General features: G+C 36.9%; 1 protein-coding gene across 2 annotated transcripts; it reads right to left on the minus strand.

Annotated features, from left to right (window-relative positions):
• Positions 1-4,563: 4,563 nt before the first annotated feature.
• LOC137823470 (serine/threonine-protein kinase CTR1) lies at positions 4,564-10,467 on the minus strand. Of its 2 annotated transcripts, none has more exons than XR_011083133.1 (15): positions 9,021-10,467; positions 8,632-8,933; positions 8,364-8,508; positions 8,109-8,224; positions 7,531-7,709; positions 6,866-7,363; positions 6,740-6,780; positions 6,453-6,521; positions 6,198-6,298; positions 6,007-6,091; positions 5,821-5,919; positions 5,657-5,725; positions 5,145-5,345; positions 4,965-5,059; positions 4,564-4,884 (listed from the first exon to the last, which is right to left on the minus strand). XR_011083133.1 is itself a non-coding variant. In XM_068628624.1 (15 exons), the coding sequence occupies exons 1-15, from the start codon at positions 9,825-9,827 to the stop codon at positions 4,788-4,790; spliced, it is 2,835 nt and encodes a 944-aa protein (XP_068484725.1). In that variant the 5' UTR covers positions 9,828-10,467; the 3' UTR covers positions 4,564-4,787. The 2 variants fall into 2 exon arrangements, 1 of the variants encoding a protein (XP_068484725.1); XM_068628624.1 differs by having other exon boundaries at positions 5,145-5,276.
• Positions 10,468-10,938: the final 471 nt, after the last annotated feature.

Below are 10,938 nucleotides of genomic sequence, written 5' to 3' on the forward strand. Positions count from 1 at the left end.
CTTCTTCCCCTATTTTCAGTGACAAGTACCTCAGAATGAGATGAAGTACCATGGGTCTTCCTTCTCATCTCCTCATTAAGAACACTACTCTTGACATTTTCCAAGGAGACAACACTATCAAGGGATGGATTTGTAATTGAAACTCAAAAAGTTTCCCAAGAATCTGGTAGAGTATTCAGTAGCCATGATCCCAACACTTCATCATCAAACTTGATGCCCATTTTTGACAATTGATCTTAGAGCCCTTAAAAATCATTGAAGTGATCTGAAATAGAAATCCCCTCCTTCTACCTCAAATTCATCAAGGAATTCAATAAATATAATTTATTGTTTCCTGTACTAGAAGTATACAAAATCTCAATCTTCTTCCACAAGGATTTTGCATCTTCCTCATTAGCAATGTGATTATAAATATTATTTTCAACATACTGACGAATAAAACCAGAAACCTGCTGATGCTCAAACTTTTATTCCTCACCAGTCTTGTCTTTTGGCTTTTTAGTAGAAAACACAAGAAGATGCAATTTCTTCTCAAATAACAGATCCTTCATTTTTCCCTTCCATAAGTGATAGTTAGTGTCGTTCAAACAGACCATCTTATTTGTATTTGCCTCCATCATTCAAGCAACTTTGATGGGAAATTCAACACAGTAAAATAATAACTCAATAAGAGCAATAAGCAGCGGATAATAATTTCCCCAACTTGCAAGAATCTGTGAGGAGCAATAACAATGGCAACAACAAAAACACATTGAAGGAAGAGACAAAAAATTTAATGTGGAAAACCTTCTCAATGTGAGAAGTAAAAACCACGGGCACAAGCCAGTCAATCAAGTTCCACTATGATCAAAATTAAGGTTACAAGAGAGTCTCAAATCACAACATAAATTGTGCTCAATAATCAACCAAATAGAAAGACAACATAGATGAAATAGAGAACAAGAAACCAAAAAATTCACAAAACTACAGCTACCATATGCGACCTATAGGTCATTCTTCCGGTGACTTTTCAACAATCTGAATGGTCAAATTGAAGCAACACGAGTTATGAACCTGTTGACAAAATTTCAGCCCGATCCAACAATGAACAAAGCAGCAACGACGATCCGAAAAGTTTTCAAAAAAAACGCTGAAAACACTGTTGCAATGTGAGAAGAATTTCTCATTGCTCAAACAAATTCTAAAAGCTCTGAACGGTCAGATTGACGTACCACAAGTTATGAACCTGTTGAAAATTTTTTAGTCCGATCCAATGGTGGACGAAGCGTTGGCGGTGGCTAGAAGTTGTTGGACAAAACTTTCTCTCTTCATTCTTTTCTTCTTTTCTTTTTTCTCTCTGTCTCTACTGACGACTCTCTATCTGTTTAAGAAAAAAACCCTAAAGGTGAATAATATTGGATTGGACCTCCACATAGGAAGTGAGCCTAACCCAACACGTATAATTGCTGATGTGGCGGTGATATCCTGGTTACTTCGAGTTTCCTTCCTCAAGTGCTGGTGCTCGGTCAGTCGGGGTTACCTGCAAAAGGTACTCCAACGCTCAAGTAAGTACTCTAGTTTAAGAGTGTGTTATGGTAAATGGAGAACGTACCTTACTCCTCCACAAAGAACTCTATTTATAGCTTTGGTTTGGATCCTAACTCTGATGGTCGAACATCAGTTATTAACTGACATACATAGTTCCTTATTACTAGTATTATAAAATAAAACAAAGATGAACAAAAGAGGACAAAGATGAACAAAAGAGTAAAAAAGAAGGCAAAGGATATGAGAATGAATATCTCTAATATTATTCCATTAAGATCAAAATAATTAGTCAGAATATATACAAGCGGTATACTCATTCTAGGTCTAACTAAAGAGAGAAAGAATCAAACAATAAATACTAAAATCATAATAGACAAAGACAAAATCAAGGTTATTCACCTCTATAAAAAGAAACAACTAAGAATTAGAAAGACACAATTAATATTAGTGTGCTGCTGGTCATAGCTCGGTTCTCGGCAGCAATTTTGAGACAACTCGGCTCTTGGGTAGAGTGGGGGAGACAACTCGGTTGTTGGGCCTGGGTGGAACTTGCTTAAACGACCTTTTTCAAGGATAGGCCCAATGCGCACGAGAGGGTCGTTACGTAAATAAATCGATATACATGTGCTTATAAATATATTTGTTATTATTGTGTATATTTGTTATTATCGCGCATATTTATTATTATTGTATATTTGATATTATTGTGCATACTGGTTATTATTACGTGGCAATATTTTTTCTATTACATGTTTGTTGCACGTGGCTAGTTGCTATTAACCCTAAGTAGACGGGGAGATGCATTGATAACAGAAAGTGGACCTGCGGATAGCATCAGAAGAGTGTTAGTGACTGTGGCATGCGGTTTTATGTTAAGAAACAAAAGCTAATATGATTATTTTTAGTTAAGATTTGCTTATCTCTAGGAAGAGTCGTTGCATGTTGCGTGTGCGGTGATAAAAAGGGATGAAGTCTCCTAGTAAAGGTACGCTGCTTTTGCACACTAGATTTACTTTTGGTGAACCCTAGCTGACTTGATCGTTGGAGTGTAATCAACAGGTAGGCGCACTTTGTCCCAACAGAGCCTTATTCTAGCATCAAGAAGGAAACGTGGGTCTGACTCCAAAAAAGGCTTTTTCAGGAAGAGGCGTTCAACCTAGTCAACTGACAAGAACAATTAGGATCCTTCTATAACTCTGGTATCCATATCCTTTAATAACTAGGAAGATGTATCTTTTAGTTAATTGATTTTAGATGACTTGTTGAAAATATTTTTCCTATATTGCGAATACGCATCGACTCATTCAACGCCATCATAACTGTTTGATACTTGTTATTATTGTGTACCTTGATGTGCTACTTGACTCAGACGATTAATCACGAAGATCGAGACGGACCGTTACCAGTAAATGAACATTAAAGGATTCTATGTTGGGAAAGAAAATGCAAAGGATTTTTTTTTTCCGAATTCCGTATAGTCAAGGAAAAAAAAATCCCTCAACAATACCCCCAATCTCCGCATAGTTTGTTTTTTAGTTTCCAACTTCCCGTGCCAAGAGGATGATTTTTGTAGATACATGAGGCACATATATAAAAAGGAGGTGATAGAAAAGAATACACAAACAGAGAGGAGCAAAGAAGGAGAAACAAAAAATGCATAAAGAACATAGAATAAAAGGATAAAGGTATGCTTTTTTCCTCATTCATTTGATTGGGGTGTAGATGTTAAGTAAATTTTTTAACTTTGTCAAGATTTTCGTTGTCGTTTCTATGTTGGTATGTTTGTCTTTTGTTTTCTTCTTCGGTGGAACCTTTACATGAAGCATGAAGTTAAGTGTGTGTAAACGTGTGGCACAGACCATTGTGAAATTTGTTTTCATGTGTGTGTGAAGAAAAAGAAGAAACATGTCTTTAGCATGGCATGGTTTTTATAGGCTTTAGTATTTCATCTTTGTTTGGGTGTTCATTTTGTAAAACATATTGCGCGCCTTATTTAATTTATTTTTATTGTCTAAATAAATAACTAAATGAAAAGAGATCCTTAATAAAACAGTCAGTTTATGCCTAAATAAAATAATTTTTGAGTCATTGCAATAGAATTAATTAACACCTGTAGCTTTTGAAAATGTATTTAAATAAATAACTACAAATAGAGGTGGTTACAATTTTGGATAATATATATGCTAATAAAGCTTTTGTACGATATAACTAAATATTTTATTTTTTTCCTTTTAACTTATGTGTCATATATTAAATATAAATGTCTCATGAACCATTCATTTTAGAAATAATTATTTTATTATAACTAAATTTGGCACAGACTCTTTTAATGTAATGTGTTTTATATAATCCTTATATTTTAAAGAGTCGTTATGTTTATTTATTAATTAAAATTCATGTCTATATTTAAATATGATAAAAATAAAAATAAAATGATTTTTTGTTTGTACTTTACGTTATTTCTAATAATATATATATCTAGTATTTAAAAATCACCCAGGTATAATACATTTAAAAAATAAATTATTTAAAACATATACATCACATATATAATTTTATATTTTATATTCAATTATTAAAAAATTAAAATACAATAAGTTTTATATAAATTAAATATTTTTCAAATAAAATTGACGCGATTATCTACAATATTGAGTATAATTTACATAATTTTTGTTTATTATATGGATTGTAAGTAGTGTAGTTTCTCGCCTTATTGTATTATACGTGAATCATGAAAGTATACAACATAATTAAAATATTATAAATACTAAAAATTTAAAATTAAAATACCACTCTCAATTTTTTTTTTCAGAAAGGTTACGTAATTCTAATTTTCTATGAATGGAAATAGACAAGATCTATCCCCTAAATAAATAATTTTATTACTATTGTTTGAATCTAGAATATAATTTTTTTTTAAATTATGATTACAACATTATATAAACAATATATGTTGTCTTAAGAAATAATAAAAAAAGAATATGACATATTTGAGTAGTTTTGGTATTATTGAATTGAAATGGGGAAAAAGAATAGAAAGTGGAAATAATGAAATTTATTGATCTCAAAGCTATAGATAAAAGAGCTCGAGGTCATGATTTGAAAGTTACTAGAGGCTTGATTGATTTTAAGTGGGCATACGAAATGGGTTAAGCATGAATCAACCGATCCATATACAATTGCAACAAACAATCAAAGGCCTTCATGCCATCATCAATAGGTTAATAAATTTCATCAACAAAAAATCCCTATATATGTTATTTCCCACCCATTTTAATCGCATCCGCTGGTGACTTGAGTAGTTTCTTTAGAGATTCAACTATGCTTGAAAATGATGGGCGATCACCAGGTTTACTGTGCAAAAATGATCAATCCTCAGAACCAACATAACCCATATACACACACAAAAAATCACACACATATATAACACTTACTCAGCCCAACAAGATTCCATCAGAGAGGCCAACGCTGGGGAAATGTTTGGAGGGATAGCAAGCCTCCTATTCTGGAAGGCCACAGCTCCCACTACCTGAACAACATAAACATGATTCACTTTAAAAAACTGACCCATATACACTTAGCAGGTTTCAGATCTAAATGTTCAACAAATTTACCTGGGCATGACTAAGTCCATTCCACGGTTGTTGCAGGGTCACAAGTTCCCACAGGATAACCCCAAAACTGTAAACATCAGACTTCTCATTTGAAGGTTCGCCACGAAGAAATTCTGGAGCCATCCACTCAGGCTGAAAATAAAATTAAGAGAGTTACACACTTATTGAAGATGTGGCACCGTGAGTGAATGAAACTTCAACCTGCAAAATATTAATAGAATGACCACTTTGTTGAAATAAATTTGCCTCTATCTACACCAACATGCACAACCTACTAAACCAGACAATTTGCTTGACACAAAGACCGAACACTCATCAGACAATTGACAGCCATACATACTGGTATTCAATAGTTGAACTTTATGAACAAAGGAGCACTAATGTTAGCAACAATAGCTGAACTTTTTACTTCAAACCTGAAATTGCTACTCAAATAATTTTCAAACCTAACGTCCATAATTTCTTTCTTATGACACATGCTTATGTACATAATCTGAGAACAAGAAACTTACAGTTCCAGCGACAGATTTTGATGATAAGAAAGTGTTCGCCTTAAATCTGGACAATCCAAAATCACACACCTGAGCAAGAAATGAAAAAAAAAAATCATTTATAAGCACAATTATTTTACCAAAACTCAACTAGAAACTCGAGTGCTCAATCGGTTCCATTATACCTTGACAGTCCAATTTCTGTCCACTAACAAGTTCGGGGTTTTGAGATCCCAGTGCACAATTGGAGGCTTCAGACAGTGGAGATAATTGATCCCTTTAGCCTACAATCAGACAAATTACGTATTATCATATAACACAATATATAATATCCAATTTATCAGAGAAAAATAACAATATCTGGCACAAACCACGTCTAAAGCCATCCGTAACCTTCTCCTTGGATCTAGAATTTCACCAGATGCTGGCTTATGTATTAGGCGGAATAAACTGCCCCTGCAATAAATAATGCACCAGGAAACAACAGTAAGACACTCAACTCAAACCATTATGAAAGAAAATTCAATATAATTTTACTGTAAAAAAGGGTTGGATGGCTTACCTAGGCAAATATTCTGTTACTATAGATAGATGTGGACGTTTAGTAACTGCACCCATGAAAAGCACCACATTTGGATGACGTACTCGTTTCATTATGGCAACCTAAAACAATGAACATATCAACTTGCATATTAACTTGCTTCATTTGCCCCATTAGATAAGGAACCAGAGAAGTGAGTTTTGTATAATGAATTCCCAATATTATTATACTCAACATAATAAAATGATATAATTTTAGGGGCGACACGACACTTACCTCTCTGAGAAATTCTTTCAACTGATCATCCTGGAAATCCTGAACTGTTAAAACCTTGACAGCAACATCCTGCAATTTTAAAACCACAGTAAAATACCATTGAGTTAAAATTATAACAGAAAAATAATAGGCTGTATTGACAATACAAGATATATCAATGGTTTGATATAATAAATTCATCATGCAACCAACAGCAATCAATCATACTTAAGAAATTAGGAATTACGAAGACAATACGAAGCAACATTCACGAACTTGTTTGTGCATTAAGTAGTATGAAAACATACCGATCCATGCCATTCAGCACGGTACACTGTCCCAAATGATCCTACACAGAGAGAAGAGAATTTAGATTCGGAGTCACCAGGTCAGCCATGTGCTCTAAAAAAACAAACAGGAAGCAGAAAATTTACCAGCACCAACACGCTCTTTGATTCGTAAATCGTCCCACGGTATCTCAAGCCAGTCCATTGCAAGTGATGGTTCAAGGTTCAAGTATCTTGGAATATTACCAGCACCCTGATTTTCATGTTTATTTTTTACGTGTTCCTTTTCTGATTCGGTGGATGAGCTCAGTATAGATTGCTTATAGATACTTTTTAGCCCCGAACTTCCCTTTACAACGATCTCTTTGGAAGCTTCCATAACTACAACTGAATCTTTTCTGAGCCTTGGGTACTCATGTATCGATGCTCCAGAGACTTGGTCAAGATCATCAGAAACACCTTCATAGATGGCAGGAAACTTTAATAAACCCAGAACAGCACATTCCTCATCATTCCCTTTCAAGCCACAGGGAAATAGAGGTTGTTCTGTACCTCCACGAGTTTGATCTATTGCAGCATAAATAGAGCCATTACTATTTTTCAGTCGATCAGTTTCTTCAACTCGTTGATCTTCGTGTACACAGCCTGCAAGATATTGAGTAACAACTAAGAAAAACTTCAGAGAAAAGGAATGATCTCTGAAAGAATGTATCGAGATTAACGGCTACATACATGGATTCTGAACTTGAAATAAGGATAGTTTAATACAGTAGAAAGACCGAATTTTCAGGAATATATAAAGCACAACACACCTGAATAAGAGTTATCAAGAGATTGAGAACATGCTGTAACATCCACATATGGAGATTGGGATTCTTTTAAATGAGAAATTTGAAACGGGGAAGGTATTGATGAGGCATATGCTCCGTTAATTGAGGAATCTGGCCCAAGGATATTTCCTGGTTCCCCAACCAGATCAACTACATATTCTCTGTTGACAACATGAAATAAATGTCAGGTTTTTTATAAGGTGATCTAGAAGACTATAACAATTAACTGAAATGTTCTACAATCTCAATAAACAGTCAGTCTCAAGCCAAAATTTTGACACGAGCAATCTAAACAGAAAAGTGCAACATACAACTTAACAATCCACAAATTGTAAGGATAATGAAGCCCGGCAAATCTAGATGAGTATGAAAAGGTACAAGTGAAATTAACAATAGAACTCTAGGGTAAAAAAAAGTAAAAATGGTCATAACTACTGAAGCGACCCACTACGATTATCACCAAAGAATAAGTACGTGGGCAGAGAGACATATTTTGTTTGACTTTATACTATCAAAACAAAACTCAGAAGAACAAGGCAAAAAAGGACAACTGCGCTAACCTTGAGAGCTGTCTGTCATCTTTAATCTTGACAAGGCAAGACGATCTATGATCTGAAACACAGTACCTACAACCTCGAGCAATGCGACATGGCAAACCTATGTAATCTGCCAATCTCTAAAGCCGCAAAACCCAGAAAGAGAAATAATTATTTCAAATGAATAAATATAGATTATGAAAATCAGTAGGGAAATACTAACACAGCCTCCTCTTAAAGCATCCAAATGATACAACAACAAAGAAACATATTCTTCACCTTGAAGAGAATCGCGCGATGCCTACAGAGTCCACTGGATAAGCTACCAACAGGAAGCACAAAACATTGGTGAAAGTTCCTCAACCTCTTACTAACCAACTTCCACCGCTTGTGTAGATCTCCTTGCTCCACAGGGAACGTACCCCTTCACACACACAATTCAACACCAAATAAGCATACAAACAATAAAAAACAATAAAAATAATCAAAGAAGGACGTAAAAAAAGTAAAAAGTACGGTGTATCGTAATCTTACGATATTATCTTACCCCATGCATATAGCAACGAGTTTTCCGAGTTTCTCCACCAGCACCAACGCGTTTTCCGAAGCAGAATACAACTCCTGAGCTTTATCTTGAAGCTCCTTAAGCCGAGAGTCCTCCTGTCTATCGAAAAGAACCACCTCTATGGAAGTGTCGCTCGGTTCAACCGCCTTAAGCGCCATCAGAGTCGGTAACCGCTTCCCTTCTTCTTCCACATCATTGCACATCACCCAAAGGTACGGATTCATCCCCAATATGTTGTAAAAACCGTCAGATATCTTGTCCGTGTACGACAAACACCCACTCACCTGAAAATCAAGCAAAGGAACATGTTACTAAACGATAACCTACAGTTACAGCAAGTGTAGTTTCGTTTCGTTGTCGTACATACGTACCCATAAACGATACGAAACGGATTCAGCGTCCCAGGTTTCGGGACCAGCGTCGAGTGTGACAACAGGTTCAGAAGCGAGGCTTGCTAAACAAGAGAGTCTCTGCGCCAACGCCAGTTGCAGGTAGTAGCTCTCCTTATACTTCTGCGCGGTATTGCGTTTTACGTTTTCTTCCTCTTCTTCTTTCCTTTTTCTCGCGTCTTCTTCAGTGAAGACTTGAAACGACGACGTTTCGTCTTTCGTAACGTCGCTGGAGAATGTGGCGGTGCCGTCCAGCGTGAACAAGCTCCCGGCGTAGCTGCTCCCGCTGGACAACCTCGGCAAAGAAACCTGCCGGTCGAAGCTCCGGTCAACGGCATCCTTCACCACTTGCGCCGCTGCAGCCACCGCCGGAGGCGGCGGCGTCGGAAGTAGAAGCTCTCGTTCATCTTCTTCTTCGTCGTCGTCGTTGGGATAGGACTTTAAATGGTGACTCGGTCGATTGCGGTCCTTCTTTTTGTCGATCAACCAATCGCAGAAGGCGGCGATTTGCTTCTGCTTGGTGCGGAACTTGTCGGCGCCGGTGAAGAGGTCGGATACCGCGGATTGCTTACCGGATGAGAAAACGACGTCGTGGTTGTCTTTGGCGGCAGGCGTGGGAATCGGTGTTGGCTTTATGGGCGCGTCGCTTTCATAGGAAAAAGTCGTATCCGATGATTTGATTGAGTTGACAATTTTTCTCTTCTCGTGATCCAATCTCTGCTTGGAAGACTCATCCAACCCTCTTTCCGGGAATTGCCTCGGGAAAAAGTAAGTCGCTCTGTGAGGCATTTTCACAAAAATCTCAGTCTTCCTTCACTGAAAAACCGTGATCTCAACAGCAACAACAACCTTTCTTTTTTTAGCCACACGGTGGAGGTACAACCTCTCACGTGCGAAGACGAAGAACTCTTGTCCGTTGCCGTTGTCTTTGTTGGTGAAGCTGTACGCAGACACTATTGGCTTATAACAGTAACCGCCATGGAACTTGGTTGGTTGTGTATTGCACTTGAGCAGCGAGAGTCGCGGATTGGATGAAGGAGTCCGTTGAAATCTGGCACGTGCGTCCAAAGTCGATGACGACTAGGCCAGCAGCGATTGACCCCTCGCGGAACGTGGAGGCATTGTGAGTTCCTAGAAGTAGTTTTTTAATCTGAAGAAGAATAAAATAAATAAATATCGATAAGAAGCAGCAGCAAAGCAAAAGCAGAAGCTAGAACACCGAATTGAGAAATGGCGTTTTGGAGGCGGTGGAAAGGGTAAGAGAAAGAGAGAAAGAAAGAGAGTGATGAATTTGGTGGAAGCTATGTTTGTGAGGACGTTGTATTTTATGCAGAAGAAAGGGTTGGCATGCTAGTTGGGGGATCATGGAATGCTGCAACCGATGGGGAATCCAAAAGTGTGAAGTCAGTGCTAACGTACACCTGCTTCAGTTAGTGCGCACCCTTCGTCATGTGGCGACACGTAAACCAGTCGCCAATGGGGTTGGGACACGTAAACCGAAGGCACGCGCTGCGCACCTGCGCGCAGTAGTCAGGAGCCGCGGTTTTCTTTTCGGCAAAGAATAAACTAAACTAGTTTTTTTATACTTTTAAAATTGTATTTTATTAACATAAAAATTATATATATATATTATTGTATGCAACCTAAACTTAGATTTTGTTACTAATAATTTTTTAAAAAAAGAAGCATTTAGTAATGGTGGTAGATGTGCATTGTTTATCACCTATGGTTTGTTTTTGGTGACGCTAAATAAGTGTGATTAAAAATTGGTTTTAATTTGATTTTATAGAATAATGGGATGTGAGGAGTGTAACGGTTTAGAGAGATAGGAGTGTGATATGGATGGTTGGATGAATGTCTTGTGTGTGTGCTGTAAAGGGTGGTAGAGATACTATTTTGG

This window comes from Phaseolus vulgaris, chromosome 8 (genome assembly GCF_000499845.2).
Source record: "Phaseolus vulgaris cultivar G19833 chromosome 8, P. vulgaris v2.0, whole genome shotgun sequence".
In the NCBI taxonomy this organism is placed as follows: domain Eukaryota; kingdom Viridiplantae; phylum Streptophyta; class Magnoliopsida; order Fabales; family Fabaceae; genus Phaseolus; species Phaseolus vulgaris.